The following is a 19742-nucleotide window of genomic DNA, read 5'->3' on the forward strand; positions in this document are numbered from 1 at the left end:
ACACATGGACACATGGCTTGAAGCTGTTTTCATGCTCTCGTACTCCCTCTTGAGTAAAAGGAAAGCAATAGTTCTCTTTAAGCCATGATGGCCAAAACTGAAATGTTTTGGGGTTTTTTTTATTGCCCTCATCCATCTCCTTTTAAAAAGGACTTGTAGCACAATGTTTTATTTCTCTGCTACATCTCCATCAGTATACCAGCTTACTCATGCTAATTTCACTTAGATAATCTTTCTGGGGAAAGCAATTTAAGGAATTTAATTCTCAATTGCATTTTCACAATGGGTACTGTTTCTGATGTGACCGGGAGGGTTTTTCACATAGGTTGTGGGTTAACTTTGCTAGGCAGCTCAGCACCACACAGCTGCTTGCTTACTTCCCCTCTGCCGGTGGGATGGAGAAATTAGAAAGGCAAAAGTGAGAAAACTTGTGGATTGAGATACTTACAGTTTAACAAGTTTAAAAAGAGAGAAAAAAACAAAACCACCAAAAAAACCCCCACAAGTGATGAAAATAATTGCTCACCACTAGCCAAACTAATGTCCAGCCAGTCCTCTGAGCAATAGCAGCCCCAGCAAACGTCCCTGCCAGATTTTATTGCTAAGCTATGACATAGAATTATTCCTTTGGTCAGCTGTGCCAGCTGTGTCCCTCCCATCTGATTGCCCACCCCCAGTCTACTTGCTGGCAGGGCAGTGTGAGAACCAGAAAAGGCCTTGACACGGTGCAAGCACTGTTCAGCAGTAGCTAAAACATCTGTGTGTTATTGTCACTGTTTTAATCACAAATCCGAAACATGGCACTATATGAGCTGTTCTGAAGAAAATTAACTCTATTCCAGCCAAAATGTCTATGCCTTTTATTTTTTAATTCCAGGAAGGTTCAGCTAATCTCTAAAAAAGCTTCAGTCAGCATGTATTTACACTTAACTACTTAGCTGCTAAAAAAACCCTACTGCATGTCCTTAACCAGGGATTTTTATGTAAGTTTTAATAAAATTGTCATGCTTCACATTCTGATTAAGCTGCACACAAGGGTGATTCCTTATGCAGGAAGATGTAATTTTAGTGTGAGATTGTCAAATGATTATGATGGGTAAAGGTAACGGTGTCTTGTTACTACACTCTTACTATCTGAAAGTTCTGTATATAACTTAACTGGTGCTATGAATGTGCTCGTCTTGAACTTTCTAGTTAACAAAATCTAAGTTACATTTGGTTCTCAGTTGCTACTATAGATGTCTCTTGTGTTTACATCTTCTGTAACATAGATTGTCATTGTGGTTTTTGAACATCAAAGCTTGTTCTGACCATAAATCTCTAGAGGAAGGTACATTCTGACGCTGTGCAATTACTTTCCCACATATTAAGAACTGTGCAAGCAGATAAAATATTCTGTCTTCATATAACACAAATAGCAAAACATTACTGTTAGGGTAGGCAGGGAATGAAATGAAGCTGTAAGTAGATAGTTCAAGATCTGCTGAAACAATAAGATTATTTTTTAAATAAAAGCTAGTGGAATTGTTACTTTTGTACATGTACACATGCATATTAGACTGAATTAACTGTCATTGAGCAATTGATATTGGCACAGTGGAGGGGTTTGTGTTTGAACAAGTGGTTGTGGGACTGAGACAACTACTTCAAACATACAGAATAAAGGCATTTGTAGCCTAGGAAGGCAATTTGAAACTTTCCACTCTGCATAAATGAACTTATTTTTTCATTTCCTCATTGACTTACTGAAACAGTATTTTTAGGTATTAAATTACATATTTGTTTGGTTTTCTTTGAAAAAGTACACTAGTTAATCCTTGCTACTGCTGCTGTCTTCGTGGTTGATGCTTAAGCTGGAAATTCCTTCAAATGTCTGTTTTCTTTCCCCTGCAGCTGTTGTATCTCATGTTTTCTTGTATGGTGTTGACTCACTGTGGCTTGCTTTTTCAATTCTTGCTTAGTAAAGTAACAAAAATTCTTCACAAATACTGTGTTTCTAAAAGAAAACACTACATACCAAAGTGTAAATCTTTTCTCTTAATTGCTTTTGGATGTTGGGAACCCTCTTGTGCCCTGTCCAAGTAGTGAAGGCTTTCTTTGCCCATGCTACAAACAAGATAAGCTTGTTATAATTTGTGGAATGGTTTCCAGTGAAAAAGCAGACGCTTTCACTGAAGACAGCAGAACTGAAATTAAGTCCTTAGATATGCAGGAATTTAAAACAAATTCACTTTAAACAGTGTATGTGGGAGAAGGAATAGAAAACTAATGAAGCAATATTTTTTCTTTCTAGATTTTTTCATTTTACGCCTGTGAATTTTCTGCAATCCAAAGATGGCAGCAAATAAACCTAAAGGACAAAATTCATTGGCTTTACACAAAGTCATCATGGTGGGAAGCGGTGGTGTAGGAAAATCTGCTTTAACACTACAATTTATGTATGATGAGGTAAGAATCTGCACTAAAAACTTAATTTGGCTGTGCTACATACTGTTATTTAAATATTAATTAGTACAGCTATTAGTACATTCATTAGTACAGTTATGTTCTGAAAGGATCTAAATGTATATGTGGAATGAAAGTCAGATTAAATTGAACGAAAATATTTTTTGAGATTAGTGATTTGCCCTCTAGACGTAGCTGTGAAGGTATAATTTGGCATTTTTCAGATTTCTAAGCATTCTTTGTCCTTTTATCAGTATATTTTGTTATTGTTCACTAGATCTGTTAGATATTATTTACGTGTTACAGCTCAAATCTGCGTCACTTAGTTGAGTTGCGTGATGCCTAAAATTATGACCCATTTTTTCTATATTTATAAGGCTGCTGTTGAAGAGAAGAAAGAAAAGATTTGTTTCCTTTTTTCCAGAGAAAGTCATTCTTTCTGATTAAAAGGCAGAAGTTAGGGCTTCAATGTTCTTTAAAAATTGATACTAAATATATTCAAAGTCAAGGCTACCTGATAGTATAGTGGAATGCAGTCAGATGTTCCGCTTGACCAGAAGCAGAGGCTTGGGCAGTACACAGACACTGATGTTTTGCAGTTACCTCTAGAATTTCCTTGTAATGGCTGAAGAAAACAAAAACCTACAAACTGCTCAGGCTGGTGGGACACCTGCTTTAGCTATGGATCATTTGAGTACTTCACATAGCCTAAATATATATGCTTACTTATTAGTTACTGTAACCGTTTAAGATGTTTGTTGTATCCTTATGTGCAAATAGAAGCATTTGCCTTGTACAGGTGTGATTTTTATATCATGAAGGGTTTGTTTTCTAGTTTGTTGAAGATTATGAGCCCACCAAAGCAGACAGCTACAGAAAAAAGGTGGTTCTGGATGGGGAAGAAGTCCAAATTGATATATTGGACACAGCAGGGCAAGAGGACTATGCTGCAATTAGAGACAACTACTTCCGAAGTGGAGAAGGCTTTCTTTGTGTCTTCTCTATTACAGAGCTGGAATCCTTTGCAGCAACTGCAGACTTCAGGTAAGTTACAAGGCAAGTTAATTATTCTAATTACAGTGCGATAATTATAAGTGAATTCCTTTGTTTGTTTTGTAAGATCCTTATGCTAGTCCAGATTAGATGACAGCTCTTACTGTAGTCACATAATATTTTGAACAGATGCCTCGCCATGCCTTTGCTATCTCTACCACTTCAGATATCTTTCCTCACTGTGTTTCTGAATTCCAGAAAGGCTATTGCCACAGAGCACATACCTAGCAGTGTTCAAAAGAGTGCTGCCCTTTGTTGCTTGGCACTTGTGCTAAGGAGCAGTGTTTGTGAGTAGGCGTACTTGCCATCTAAAGTAATGGATCTTGGAAAAATTGCTTATAGACTGTATGGTTGCATGTAATTTATGTACAATGCTGCATAATCCCCAGAGTTGCTTTTTTTTAGTTCTTGCTTCTTGCAGAGGATTCTGTTGTGTTTCTTTTAACCTGTGAAACACCACCTGGAGCAAAAGGCCAGCTGTTGCATGCGTGGCTGTTTTATGGTAGAATACTGCAAAGATGATGTGACCAGATTGCAAACTGTGTAGAAGAACTACGTCTGATGATGCCTGTCTGCAAAGTCTTAACCTGTGTGGAGTATGTTCATTGTGTTGTAGGAGACTGAAATGTGTAGCATCAGCAACACAAATTTTTCTACATCTTAAAAATTATGAGAAGTATTTTTGAATATTCTGCATTATGTGTAAAGGTGTGCTGTAAGCCTGTCCCTTCAGTTTTGCTTGGGTGGAATTCTTCTCTGTAAAAGATACTGATGTAAATTTTTTAATTTACAAGACAAGTTCTACCTAGAGTTTTGCATAGCATCTCATCAAAGTCAGTATTTCACTTAATAAGGAACAACATGATAAAACCAATTTTTGGGACTGAATCTTTCTGGTCTAATCGAGATTTATCAGGATAGGGTTTTTAAGATGCTTTTCAGGCATGAAGTCTATTAAAACCCTTAGGAAGGAGACTATTAATGAGCAGCAGTATGTTGCAGGTGTTTTATTTTGATTGAGAAAGAATGCCTATTTAAATCACTCATCACTTTATCACAAAAGGACACAAGATATGAGAAAAAAAAACAACGACATAAAACAGTTTAAAGTGCAGTGAAATAGGAGAGGCAAAAACCTTTGACATAAAAGGAAACAAAAATAAAAAAATTATCTGCATCCCACTGAAATCAGACTACTTAGATGCTGTCACTGTTCAACTTAATTAGTAACAAGTATCAGAATGTGTTTAATATCTCCAAGGAAGGAGGAAGAGGTATGGAGAGAGGAGAAGGTAAGTTTTTCCTCTTCTGGTGTATTTTTTTTATTGGTGTCTCTCTGTGTTTGTGCATATCTTTTAGGGAGGGAGTGATAGGCAAGCCTTGAGGTTTTCAGGCTCCTGCTAGATACTGTCAGTCCTGGAGGACTATTTAGTATAGTTGAGTTCCTCTAGGGTGCAAAATGACCTATTCAAATCTGTTTAAAATCCTGTTACTGATATGGCTCTAGAAAAAATCCTGCTTTTCCAGCAAAGGTGAGTGCTGAAACAGCAAAAACGGAAGAAAAAAAAAATCTATTCAAATGAAGAAATTAAAACTCTCCCCAATCTGAATCTGCAAGTGCCTTTCAAGTTGCTCTTGAAACTGCAGAAGCCTAAATGCTAAAATGTAGTTCAGGAAAACTGTATTATTTCTGCTGTCTGTAAAAGTAATCTGTATCTACTTGAAGGTTCAGTTAAAATACCTTTGGCATTGTTGACCACCCTGAGGGAATACTACTTAGGAGACAGATATGAAAGAAAGTGACAAGAAGAATTTGGATGTTTGATTGTTTCCATGGAATTTTGCTCTGCTGGAATGGCAGAACTCCAGCAGCAGAGCTGTTCCCTGGTATTCAGTGTCTTCAATGAGTTTCCTGCTGTGCTCAGAAATGCCATTGCTCCAAATAATTTTTTTCAATAAAAAGCAAATCTGCAATTTAAATTTATAGTTGGAAGGAAGTTTGAAAAAAATGTGGTTTTGTTTTGAGTAGAATTACTCTTGATTTATTTTTTTAAGTTATAGATTTCCAACTGGCATGTCATTGACTAGATATTTCTTGTTTAGAAAAGATCAGACAGGGCTCAAGGGGAGTCTGCTGTTGTCTGGATTGATGTTAGATTAACTTTACATGGTGAAATTGTTTAACATCACCTGAACAATTATTGTTGCAAGCTGCTATTTTTAATAGAAGTCTTATTTGCACAGATACTGCAATGCCATGCTGAGTTTTCTTCTGGCCACCCTTCATAATCCACTATCTATTCAAATTACTTTTGGATAGCTGTAGACCCTGTTAAAACATTTAATAGAATAATAGAATTACAGAATGATTTGGATTGGAAGGTACCTTAAAGGTCATCTAGTTTCAATCCCCCTACATGGGCATAGACACCTCATACAAGACCATGTTGCTTAAAGGCCTGCTTTTAACAAACACTAACAAGGAGGGGGCATCCACAACCTCCCTGGTCAGCCTGGGCCAGTATCTCACCACCCTCACATTAAAGAATCCTTTCTAATGTCTAAGCTAAATCTACCCTCTTCCAGCTTAAACCATTACCCCTCATCCTATTGCTACAAACACTTGTAAAAAGTCTCTCCCCAGCTTTCCTGTAGCCTCTTCAGGTGTTGGAAGGCTGCTATAAGATCTTCCTGGAGCCTTCTCTTCTCCAGGCTGAACAGCCCCAACTCTCTCAGCCTGTCTTCATAGGAGAGTGCTCCAGCCCTTGCATCATCTTTGTGGCCCTTCTCTGGACTTGCTCCGTGAACTCTGTCCTCCCTGTGTTGAGGGTTTCAGAACTGGACACAGTACTCCAGGTGGGGTCTCATGAGTACAGAGTAGAGGGGGGAGTCACCTCCCTCAACCTGCTGGTTACAGATTTGCACTTATATTTGTAGGATAGGGGAAGAATGTTGCTTCAATTACACCTCACATGAATGTGGTGTTACAAGATGCCTCAAATACTTATTTGTTGGTTTTAAAATGTGGGCTCACTGCAGTAGAAATAGGCTTCCTCAACAAGACTGCATGCTTTTTATAAGGGCAGGAGGATCCTGCCATACACCAAATAAAGGCCCTTCAGAATATCAGTTAAGTAGTTATCTTGAGCTTCTCTCCACGCAGCTTTAAAGTTAGCCACAGGTTTCGCGTCAGCCAGCAAAAGGATTTGTCTGTGCTTTTTGTCAATCTTTCAGAAATTGCTCCACGATAAAGGGCTGGTTTTAACTACTGAATTCCTACTCCTTTCTGAGACAATATAGAGAATATCCCTCTTCTGGGAAAACTGTTCTTCCTGGTACTTTTAATGCATTTTTAATTAAAAGAAAGATTTCATTTTTTTTCAGTGTTTAAGGTTTATGTACAAAGCTTCATCCTAGCTGTTCAAGCAGTAGAAGGGTTTGTCCTTAAAAATATGTTGTACAATGTTTATCTGTACACTGGATTATAACTGAATTAAGATCTCTGCAGAGACTGAATATAATTGACTTCAGAAAGATTCTTGAAATATTTTTCTCTTGGTATGCTGTAGACCATCTTACCAGCTTTAAAAATTACACATACGTTTTATTAGGAAGAAATAGAGCATAACACTGAATTTTGGGTACTTTGCAAACGGCAATTATAAATGGTAATATAAATACAATGGTAAATGCTCTGAAGTAACACCTTTAGTAAAAGGAATTACTTCTATTCATAAAAGCTGTCATCTAAAACAATCCTGTTCTACTCTTTCAATGTCTTACTGACTCACCTCACTCCTTCCTGCAAGACTGTCTTTGTCTTCATTCTCTATAATGTCATGATGAGGTTTAAGGTTTTACTGTTACGTAAGCTTCATAAAAGGAATAAGTGAATTTTCACTGTAAGATGGAAGGGTACTTACTGAGTTCTTTCTGTGTTCTAAGTATAGCAATCCATTCCAAGCTCAATTTCTTTTTCTCCTTTTTTTTTTTTTTTTTCTCTCCAGGGAGCAGATCTTAAGAGTAAAAGAAGATGAGAATGTTCCTTTTTTGCTAGTTGGTAATAAATCAGACTTGGAAGATAAAAGGCAAGTTTCTGTAGAAGAAGCAAAAACCAGAGCTGATCAGTGGAATGTTAACTATGTGGAAACTTCTGCAAAAACACGAGCTAATGTTGACAAGGTAATAACTGGCTGCCTCTCCATCAGTTTTAAGTTTATACCTCTTTTCCATGGGTCATACTCCGTGTATTCGTTATTTTAGCAACTATTTTTGTGAAATTTGAATAGAATGTTTTTCTCCCTTGGCTTGCAAGGAGTGCATGACTAGGTGACTTCATTTAGAACAGTGAAAGTGTTAGGCATAACAAGTTTATCCTATTCTGAACAGCAAGGAGTCATTAAGGGGGCCTACAGGAAAGCTGAGGAGGGGCTTTTCATCAGGGATTGTAGTGGTAACACAAGGGGTAATGATTTTAAACAGAGAGGGGAGATTTAGGTTAGATATTAGGAAGAAATTATTCACTATAAGAGTGGTGAGGAACTGGAATGGGTTGCCCAGGGAGGTTGTTGATGCCCTATCCCTGGAGGTTTTTAAGGCCAGGTTGGATGAGGTTTTGTGCAACCTGGTCTAGTGATTGGGTTCCCTGCTCATGGCAGGGGGGCTGGAGCTTGATGATCCTTAAGGTCCCTTCCAACCTTAATGATTCTATGATTCTATCATTGTACAAGACATTCTACAAGACCTCATTAAAAATTTCTTGAAGTGGCTATTTTGGCCTAGCCTTATTACTGCATTTTCTATAACTAGAAGACAGTTTGCTTCTGAACAGTGAGGGATGCTGTCTGAGCCTCAGCCAGAATAAAACAGCTTATGAAAGTGGGTGAGAGACTGGAGCCCTCGCTACCCTCATCTAACCATATGCTTAGTTGTACATTGCTTTGAAGAATGGATGAACCCTTTTAATTTTTGAATAGCTAAGAAGGTGCCTCTGAGTTTTAAGGGTTAAAGCCTGGTTCAGAAGGTCTTGAGGTAAGAGACAGAATCTTTGCCTCCGAGAAGATAAATTATTGATTAGGTGTAAGTATTTCAGCTATAACTCTTTAAGACAGGACTTCTTGTAGAACGGGTAGACTGTAGATTGTGGTAGACTGCTACAGAGCTAGAAGTTTCCTTTTGGAGCTGGTGGCATTGTGGATCCATGTTAGCATGTATCATATGGAATTAAGGTTTGATAGGCCATAATGAAGCTTTGTGGGCACTAGTACATACCAGGGTAGTCATAATTACTTGAAGCATCTGAAGTTACAGAGTTTGTTATGCAAACTGAAGTTGTTGTTCTATAAGAAATGAGGCTTTTCTGAATTCCAAAAAAGTGGGTTTGCTTAGTTGGGGAAAACACAGTGGGCTTCCTCTTGCTTTGGTGAAGGTGACCCAGTAAGCATCTTCTCAGAAGGTTGTATACCTCAGGCAGATAATACTGTAGCACAGTATCGGTGCTTAACCAAGCTGAGAGTTACATTGTGCCATTGTCACAGATTTAAGTAGAAGCAAGTAAACTAGCACACATTGAGAAACCTAAAGGCAATCTTATTTCTTGATGGAAATGTCTAATTACATGGATTTTCTTTGAATCTCATGTCATGAAGGTGGACGCTTTTGCTGCGGTCAATGTGAGATCAGTGTTACTGCAGTTAAAAACTTACTGAGCTCTGTGGAGCACCTTTTCAGTCCCTGTGCTGTCCATGTTTAATGGTAATGAATCAAGTCTCCTGACATAAATTTAGAGACCATCTCCTGAGAGATAAGTCTTAGAATTGCTCAACTGATTTTCTGCAATAAAATTCTAAAGATGAAATTATTATTTTTTGTAGCCTCCTGCAAGTGAAGTCAAGATCTGCTTTTCAAACTAATAAAGCAGTCAAATCATAAAGCCTTAACTGACAGTAGGGTGTCTTAAGTCATTGATGTATCTCCAACTTTGTCATTTTTGTTTCCTGCTAAACCACTTAATGAAAATGAAGTTCATATGTACTTTGAGTTTGCAATATGATAGTTGAGATTACCTGATCTAAAATATTATTTCTGTAGTTGCATGATTGGTAACTTTTCTTTAAAGGAAATGCTAATTATTTTTTATCCTCTAGACACTTTGTGTTTAGACTTGCGTGATGGAACATACCATGAAATGTTCAGTGGATGCTACTACTCCATTAATACATTTCTAGAATTGGATTATGCACTTTTTCATCCTATACAGCTAGCTCATCACTGAAAATACTCCAAATATAAACCAATTTCCTTGAATCTCCTCAATAAGATGCAGATTATACACTTTAAAAATATTGGCTGGTGATGAGACTCTTCTTTTAGTTCCTGTGGAAAATTGTCTGACAGTATTCATTAGTGAATACCAGAAGACAGGAGAACATTATGGTACCATGAAAGAAGCAGGATCAACTTGACCCTCGAAACCAGTGGAATATTTGTTGGATTAATATTTGTTTGCTCAAACTGGTTGCATGTGATTGACTTTAAACAACTGGAATAGATACCATCAGTGATAGCTGAAATTAATTTATATGTCTGACTTTTTCCATTTTTGTTCTTACATCTTTTTTAGGTATTTTTTGATTTAATGAGAGAAATTAGAGCCAGAAAAATGGAAGACAGCAAAGAAAAGAATGGGAAGAAGAAAAGAAAAAGCCTCGCCAAGAGGATCAGAGAAAGATGTTGTATTTTATAATCAAAACCCTGAATTTCTTTCCTACCCTGACCATACTAATAAAAACCATAATTTATAAGCATGCCATTGAAGGCTAAAGTGACTGAAATTACTCTAACATGTTGGAAATTGTAATGTACCACTAAAAGCATGAATTGGAGCTGCACTGAAAGTCAAATTCACTGAAAAAAAAATAATTATGGGGCTTCAAGAGAAGCAAAGTTCAGTCCATTTCATAATTGCCTACCTTCTCACATTTCTTCTGAATGTAGTGTTTCATAGACAGTCTTTTTCTTTAATAGTGAACAAAGGGGGGGGGGGAATATTCTTTTGTGGGTTCTTGTAAAGCATACTTTTTTTATCACTGGTAATTGTCAATTCATCTTGTCTTTTGTTGCCTTGAAAATACCAATTGTGAACGTGATACCTGACCAAGTGGGATGCAGTTGTTTTGCCATGGAGTTATGCAAACGAGAAAAGAATGATGTATATGCGAACACTTCTGGTGGGGACAATTGTGGTTCTGCATTACCTGGTTAATCTAGAAGAGTGATGTCATCTTTTACATTGAAACATTTGAATATGCCTTAATTTAAAAACCTAAAGATAGCAGGTTGCTTAATCAAGGGTGTATTTTGTTGCATGGAGACTGTCCCTGCGCATCAGCGTGAGGCTGCCCCTCTCCATGGAGGGCAGGTTTGTGAACGATTTTGCTAACTAGCTGTCTGCTAGCAGTGTCTGTTTTTTAAATGTGTGCCATACTCTGGTATTGTGAGTGATACAGAGCATATTCTGTCACCTGTAACTTGGTAAACAATACGGTATCTCAAAACTAAAAGATCAGAATACGTGTAAGACTGAAGCCATAAGCCTATGGCACATCTAAGCCTGAAATGGTTGTTTAAAAATTTATGTGCTGATACCTTGACATTTCCCTTTTGCAAGTAGATTTTTTTTTTGTCTAGATGTTCACTGGGTTTTAACTCCCTGGAGTTGGGTGGAGTGGAGCTGATTCAGTAGTGCTAATGTGTATTAAGATGTTGTCCAGGAAATTCTGGTGTCATCAGTTCATTTCTTTTGTGTTCCTAATACTTGGCTATGGGATCATGGTGTGTTATGCAGAAGCTCTTTGCAGATTTTGTACTTTTTAGTTGATGTTGATTTTCAATTGGGGAACATTGTAGCTACTTTTTCTAGTTAATGTTGATATTAAACAATCAAACATGCTTGGCAATACAGAAACATTTACCATGTGCATCCAAAATCCCCAAACAAAACATACTGCCTCAGTTGCTTCAGAACAGCAAGAATACTAGCACACGGTTAGTATGCTGCATCTTAACTAAAAATATAGCAGAATGTTTGAGGGTTTTGGACTTCTCTGGGGTAAAACAGGCTAGATCAATTCCACAAGATACCTAGATTTCCCTTTTGCAAGTAGATTTTTTTTGTCTAGATGTTCACTGGGTTTTAACTCCCTGGAGTTGGGTGGAGTGGAGCTGATTCAGTAGTGCTAATGTGTATTAAGATGTTGTCCAGGAAATTCTGGTGTCATCAGTTCATTTCTTTTGTGTTCCTAATACTTGGCTATGGGATCATGGTGTGTTATGCAGAAGCTCTTTGCAGATTTTGTACTTTTTAGTTGATGTTGATTTTCAATTGGGGAACATTGTAGCTACTTTTTCTAGTTAATGTTGATATTAAACAATCAAACATGCTTGGCAATACAGAAACATTTACCATGTGCATCCAAAATCCCCAAACAAAACATACTGCCTCAGTTGCTTCAGAACAGCAAGAATACTAGCACACGGTTAGTATGCTGCATCTTAACTAAAAATATAGCAGAATGTTTGAGGGTTTTGGACTTCTCTGGGGTAAAACAGGCTAGATCAATTCCACAAACAGTTATACTTTTTATACGTGTGTAAGCCTATAACTAACAGTTCAAACTGTGCTCAAGCAAGCTAGGTAACAAATATTTAACTTCCATGCTAACAGACATTTTAGGGACTCAAGACTATAAAGTTATATTTGTCATGTTAAATATTTATCAATAGGAATTTTGTATGTGCATTTAGTAGACTGCCAAGTGCTGAATTAAAGTTACTCATGTAACTATGGCAAATAAGCCAGTCTTCATCTTACTGTGTACTCATTTGGGTCTATTTAGCCAGGGAGTCTAACCACTAACTTTGTGACTTTGCTTTGAAACCTGTATACTGGGAACTGAGGTGTTATGAAGCCAACAGACACATGAAGCTTGTCTTGGCTGATGCCTTATCCTGTCCTTTTATTTGCTATTTGAGCCATTGAAAGATGAATAAACTTCCATTTTTTAAAAATACCTGTGCAGTGTTAATTGATAACTATATTGTTGATAAACTTTGAGCCAGCTGTCAAGCAGTTAAACCAAAATATTCCAGTAGTCTTTTTCATGTGTGTGAACAAAATTGTAGATTAAACCTAATTAGCCTATTAAAAAGCTACTTTGTAAAAGCTGTGGCTATGCATGTGCTACCTTTAATCCAGAACTAATTTATTACTGGCTATAAAAAAGACTATCAGAATACAGACAAACTGAGGTAAACTTGTTCTGTAAGGATTTTTCCATAAGAATGAGAAAGTGAGATTTAAAAAACCCCGAGTGAAATAGGTTTTAAATAATAATAAAATAAAAATGTATCAAAGTAATTTTCTTTTAGCACACTCGGGGAGACCATAATTGTGCTTCCTCAACCTGCAAGGAATATAGCTTGAATTGTGTACATTAGATTTGGGTGCACCTTGAGGGAGTCGTCCAAGTTGAGAGATGCATTTTCATCATGGAGTGTTAGGCGTAGCCTGCTTCTCTGCCTGAAACTCCTAGGTCTGTCTGGTCAGGGTGCTGATGTGCCTGATGCACTTCCCCTGTTTCTCCTCCAAGAAGCTGAACTTTCCTGCATTGGCAGGTTCAAAGCCTCCCATGGTACTTCCCTCCAGGTTAGCCCAACACTGGCAGTACCATTGCTACCTTTTGTGAAGGGCATTGGATTGTAAAACTGCTGACCAGAAAGTGACACCTTCATTTCTAACAAGATATAAAGTTAAGTCTTCCGTTAGGTATGAAACTAATACTGAATTCTTATGCTAACTCTGATTTTTCTTTTCATAGCTTTAAAAACTCAATTCACTTTCTAAAATGCTAAGAAATCTTTGGTCTATTTGGTAGTTTCTGTAGCCTCCTGATGAGCATACAGTAATTCAACAATAGTAATGCCCAGCACTTTTCTTTGACTATTCTGAAACTGCATCAGTGTGGAGGAAGTGCTTTCCCATTCATAGTGACCTTGTGAACATCAGAGTAGCATGTAGAATGGCCCCGCTGACCATTCCAGTGCTAAGCTTAATGCAGTAAAACATCTGTATCTGAGCTTTATGCTCCCTATAGTCATATGCAGGAGCCCAGTATTTTAACTGTTAGTATGTGAAATGGGCCTTCTGAAAATCTTGAGTTCCTTTTTGGGACATCAAGCTTTGCAATGATGCTTTGGTTCTGGAGTCTGAGAGGGTAAATGAGAGAGGCTCTACATGATTACAGTGCAATGCAAAATGCAGAGCAGCACAGACACAGCTGGTATTTCATGAATACATATGATATGTTTGGCTGTACTAGAGCTGGATCAGAAGGTAGGATTAAGCCTAAAACAATTGCAAATGGAATAGGGAAAGCTAATATAACACCTTCATTTCTAACCTGTCTCCCATTGCTGTTGGGCACGTTGGCTCTTCTAGCCACGTGGGTGCAGAGTCAGTCATGTACATAAACTGTATTTCTTTCCAGACTTGCTTGTGCCAATTTTTTTGTCTGGGATTTTAACTTAAATGATGGGGTATGTTTTTAAGAGATGACTCATGAAAGAATCTTCTTGCCTATTTTTGTGGGAGCTTCAGCTTGTTACTAAAATTGAATAGTAGGAAAGGTGCCAATGTTGTGAATGCCGGAGTGCAAGCTAATCTTTGATCTAAATGCATTGACCAGACTGGAATATTTTTGGTTGAATCTGCATTGTCAAAGAAATGCTGACATGCATTCCACTTAAGATCTGCCTGGGATCAGACAGATGCTAAGACTTCTCATTTTTGAAGACATCCTGACTGACCCTAACAAGTCATCTAACTGGTACAATCCATTTTGGGAAAAATATTCAAATGATCTAATTTGGTTTCTATGTGCTAGAGTCTTGATTGAGATTGCACTCAGTAGTATTTAACACTCCCAGAGCACTTAATATGTGATACCTATTTGTGGATTTGAGCAGGACAGTTCCAGTTTTACAGAAGGCTTGTTCTGTCTTACAGATGCAAACAACAATAATTTTAGCAAGGTGACTTTTTGCAGCAGTAACAGTATTTGCAAGCTTAGTGCTCTGGTTTTGCTCCAGTGCCTGTCATTCTGCCTCACACAAGGCAACGGCTGAATTTCTTTACTGACCTGGTAAGACTGTGAACCTGTACATATACCATAAAGCAGACAAGATGGGACTGTGTATGAACCTGTACATGTACCATAAAGCAGACAAGATGGGAGTATCTGAAGACCTGAGTGATTAGGTTTTGAGCCATGGCATCCAGTTACGCTTTTCAACTTTTGCAAGACTACAAAAAGACCCAACCAAAACCAACAACAACACCTTTTGCAAGGTCACCTACCTGTGGTCTCTGTAGTATTAAGAAATTAGGTCCTGTTTGCATCGCAACAGCATGAAAACACATGCAGACTTAATTCCTGCATGTAAACCAAATATTTCTGGAACAATTTATACTTATGAGGGATTTTGAAATCTCCTGGGAGTTGAACAATGCAGTACAAATCTGAGATGAGAAGAAGGAAAGAAGTGGTATTGATGGCATCTCAGTCCTTGCAGTACAAATCTGAGATGAGAAGAAAGAAGTGGTATTGATGGCATCTCAGTCCTGTAATGGTGTTACTGAACAATAGCCTGATTATATAGCTCTCATTGCAAAGCATGTTCAGAGAAGAGCCACCCATCTCAAGGTCTGCAGATGGAGGTGAGCAAGCCAGGGGAATGACAAGGCGGCTCACCAGGTCTGGGAACAAAATCTGTTGTTTGATAATAAAGCAAGGTGGTGAGGCCAACACTGCTGCTGTTAGGATAATGGATGCAGCTGCATCAGAACTGGGAGAACTACATCCATCTACTGAGACAGACATGGGTGGCATGCCTGTGGAAATGTGACTTTGAGCAGTGTTTGGAGTTTAATCACAGATTCTTCAGGAACCGGTTAGGTTGGAAATGGGAAAGGGGGAGAAAAAGACATACTAGAATATTGATTTAGAAATACTTATCTGTTCACTTTTTGACCTTGGTGGCAAGCTTTTCTTTTGTTGTTGTTGTTTTCCATTTCTATTTGGATTTGACCATATTAATGGCAAAAGAGTAAGGAGAGGATGGGAGAAGCTAATTTCAGCACTACCTGATAAGAAGTAGCCATCATCCATGGGCAGCTGAGGAAGCACATAGTGGGCAAAAAGAGAAATCAGGAAGTAGCCAGAACCCCAGCACAAGCTCAGGGGGTCTTTGCAATGCTTTGTGAGCTAAGATGAAGAGCAGGAACCAAAATTGCACACACCAGAGATGGGAGCAAAGCACTAGCATGCTCCTGTCACCAAAGCAAAATGGGACAGACAGCAAGGCCCCTGGGGCTAACAGTGCTGAGCTACAAACCAGGTACACACCCTCTCTTTGTTTTTTCTTCCTGGTGACATCAGTACTAATTTTCAGGTATTTTCTTATGGTCTGAGTAACAGGTGAGGTAGCACCTGCAGTAGTGCTGTGCCTAGGTTTTCCCCACCCCTCTGCCTTACGCTTCACAGAGCTAAAAAGAAGTTGGAGGCAGGTTGGGAGAAGCCTCATCCGCAGACCACAGCAGCCATGAGAACAGTCATGGATTCTTCTGCTGCTGAAGCTCTGGAGGAGGACCTAGGATCTCAAGGTGATGCAGAATTATTCTTCTCCCCATGCTCCTTATGAGTGTAGAAGGCTAGAAGTTGTGCATTTTCCACCTTCTTCTTCTTGTTTGATGTCATGATGGTTTGTTTGTTGTCAGCATCCCAGGCATGAAGGAGGGACATTCTGATAAGATGAAGCTTGTGCCTCATGGATGTCCTGGGCAACAGTGGATGCATGGTGATAACCAGCAGTTTGAGAGTTGTATTTGAGACACTGACTGCTGTCCTGAAAGTATGAATTGATGTGGCTGCTTTCAATTGAGCTCAGCATGCCTGGTATGCTTCTCTTACAGTTAGTTCTGCTTTTTGCTTGTTTTCTGAAGAAAAACTTTGGAGACAGATAATTTTGAGGGTTTTTTTTTCAGTGCAACAAAATAGGAGACCTGTTGGCTGAAATGCTGCCAGACTAATGTGTAAAGTATTAGTCATCTCTAAAAAATGAGCCTGAAAGAGTACTCCTTCTGTTTTATCTGATAACTGCCAAAATGCCTACTGAAATAGCCTGGGGAAGTGTCAAAAGAGCACTTAAAAATAATACACCGTGTCTACGGATAGCAGGATGCTGTGGGAGGTTGTAACTCCTGTGAGTGTCACAACTGACTTGAGGAGGTAGGTGTAGATGCCCTCAGCTGCTTGTGCCAGACTTACACTACATCTAACATGAAGAAGGCTTGGAGAATTTGGGTGCCCCTGTGCTATTACACAAGTAATTTTTCATTTGAGACACAGCAGAAAGCAATAAGAGTGTGCCATTGTTTTGGCAGTGTTAGTTAAGCCTTCAATGTAATGTGGATATTTTTCATTACCTTGCTAAAAGCTTTATAAATATCTGTAGATTAGGTGCTTAGAGTGTGGGTGTTAAGTGAGCCCACACGGTCCTACCCAGAGGGCAGTGATCACTACAGACCCCTGCTGAACTGCTCTCCTTTCTAATGCTGTTTCCCTTTGTTGCATCAAAAAGAGATCATGGCATATCCCACCCTACATTGGGAATGTGGTTGTCACGGGGGCAATAAGCAAGTCTAAATGAGACAGTGCAGTTGGTCCATTATATGTTTCTGTTTGCTACAGTATCAGCAGGTAGAAAAAAGGGCTTAGAGGAAGCTCTCTGTGGAAAGATTTGTTTTACAATTTATAGTCCTTTAGTCACAAGAATATCATTATGACTAAGAAGTGCAGAAGAAAAGGCTGGAATGTTTTTTCTTTACTTTAGATTTAATTTTTATTATAAGAACTTGATCTTTTTGTGTGGAAAGGGGGATTAAAGACACAAGTATTAAACTGCAGTTCTCCCTCAGAGAGAAGGTCCCTCTGGCCCAATACTCTTGTCTCCACAGTGGCCAAGCATAAACGGCTACAAGCAGTGCAGATCTACTTCTGCCAGGGTCCTGGGGGTGCTCATAGGCCTCCATGGCTGAGACCCCAGACTCACCTGGGCCCCCCACACCCAAGGTCTCCTGCCAAGGGCCCCGGGGATGTGTCTCAGCTCAGCCTGTGGCCTCCAGTCCCCACCTGAGTGATGCTGTAGGTGTGTCCTTCTCTGCCCCTGTCTCCTGGGTGGGCCTGGGACCTGCACTGCAGAGACCTGCTCTCCTTAATGGAGTCCCTAGGCCTAGGTCAGAGCTTGTGAGGCAGAACTTGAGGCATAACACAGCAGAACTGTTCAGTTTTATTCTGTTCTGTTATTTCCTATGCTCACAATGACTCAAATAACAATGAGAGTACCTGCCTGAAATATCAGATCAGGGGGTTGTTCAGCTCCAAACCCACTTTCAAGGACACAACACAAAGGTTACAAATGGAAACAGGATTTCATTTTTATTTTTCTGACTGTTTCAGAGCCAATGCTCACAAGCATTAACACGATGCTCATGTGCAGCCAGGAGTTCAGGCTGATGGGTCCTTCAGCTTAGCTTGAAAGAAAATCCCTTGTCATCTGGCAAAGGCAAGTCCCAGAGCTGCAGAAAGCAGCAGCAGGAACACAGGCCAAGCAGACCCTCTCTCCTGAAGACCGAGAACATGAAGAATAAGGATCACAACTGACCACACATAAAAGATGATGAGGAAAAAGCGATGTGTGGTACCATGGAGCATTGTCCAAAGTATGACACGTAGCAATGACACTTTTTGCCTTCCCAACTTGTTCCACTGCTGTGCTTCTTTGTCCAGTGATGCTTGGGCAGTGGTCTTGTGCCTGCCCTGTGCTGGTGTTGCATGCAGGGAGAGCTGGAAAGTGGCAGCTCTAGATGGTGCAGCCAGGCTGGAGCCCTTCAAAAGAATCCCTGAGGACACAGAGCCAAGGGAAGAGCAGAGCTCTCTGCTGCTCCAAACTTGCAATGGGCAAGAGAGACCGAGAGAGCCAGGGCATGAGTGGGGCCTGGAGGGGCAAGAGCAGCAGGAGAACTGAGCTGAAAGGGCCCAGAGAAGCCCTGACAAGGGGCTGTGCTCATGCTGCAGAGGAAAAGCTGCAACCTCAGGGGCCACTCTGGGGGTCTAGAAAGCTTCCTCCCCCCAATATGGGGCACAGCGGTCACCTTTATGGAGCAGGAGCAGCAGGCACCTGGCCTAAAGGGCCCAAAGGAGCCCTGGCAAGGGGACACCATGCTCAGTGCTGCAGAGGAAGGCAAAAACCCTCCCAGTCTGGGTGCTATCTCAAGACAATCCACAGCTCTCACCCCCATCAGAAGGTACATGCCTCTTTCTCGCAATGTGACAGAGCCAATGCCCAAGCTGAGACATGGTTATGTGTTCAGTGCCCTCTGATCGTGCAGGGCTGGGAAGAAATGTAATGAGGGATCTCAGTAGGGAAGGGAAAGGGAAAGTTGGGGTTTTTTAATGTGTTTTGCTCATGTGAAAAAGTAGGCTTTTACCTGCATTTATTATTGGACAAAGTGAGACAAAGCAGTGAGGCAGCATGTCTGCTGCCAAATTAGAAATAGTTTTATGGCACTCTTAACCTTAATTTATGGATCTAAATGTTAAATAAAAAAAGTTAAAGCCCATAACTTCTGAGGCAGAATCCCCTTCTTCAGGTGCAGGATCATCACATTGCATTCACAGGCAGTATAAAGTTGTTAAAAACGTTAGCTTACATCCCTAATTTTCAGTGGGGAATGGCATGAATGGTTTTAGTTTACTTTTAGAATTAGGATGTATCCCAAGAGCAGCAACTCGGTGGCTAAGCCTGTGAGAGCACTTGGAGGACTAATGAGGATTTCTTGCAGCAGAAGTAGTCAGTGAATTCAGCTTCTGGTTTTGTGTTTTGCTATGCTGACCTCTAGGGAAACTTTTCTGCAAAACCTTTTGCCAAAGCTTTAGTATAGGGAACTATCCTGGCTTCAAACTCATCACTGCCCTTGTTATTTTAGGGACCAGACATTTTCTGTCGAATCCAAAAGGCCTTCACATGAAGCTGTGTGCTGTTTGCTACTCCCTCAGCTGGTTCCAGCATGCTTGAGTGAGTCAAGGTCCTGGTCCATGTGGGCAGGGCTTAGTCAGCAGAGGAAA

At 39.6% G+C, this 19742-nt stretch overlaps 1 protein-coding gene across 1 annotated transcript; it reads left to right on the forward strand.

Annotated features, from left to right (window-relative positions):
- The first annotated feature begins 2291 nt into the window (after positions 1-2291).
- On the forward strand, positions 2292-10304 carry RALA (v-ral simian leukemia viral oncogene homolog A (ras related)). Its single transcript, XM_010001519.1, has 4 exons — positions 2292-2448; positions 3281-3489; positions 7506-7680; positions 10121-10304. The coding sequence occupies exons 1-4, from the start codon at positions 2335-2337 to the stop codon at positions 10241-10243; spliced, it is 621 nt and encodes a 206-aa protein (XP_009999821.1). The 5' UTR covers positions 2292-2334; the 3' UTR covers positions 10244-10304.
- The last annotated feature ends 9438 nt before the right edge of the window (positions 10305-19742 follow it).

Source organism: Chaetura pelagica, unplaced genomic scaffold (genome assembly GCF_000747805.2).
Source record: "Chaetura pelagica isolate M959 unplaced genomic scaffold, ChaPel_1.0 scaffold7, whole genome shotgun sequence".
Lineage (NCBI taxonomy): Eukaryota > Metazoa > Chordata > Aves > Apodiformes > Apodidae > Chaetura > Chaetura pelagica.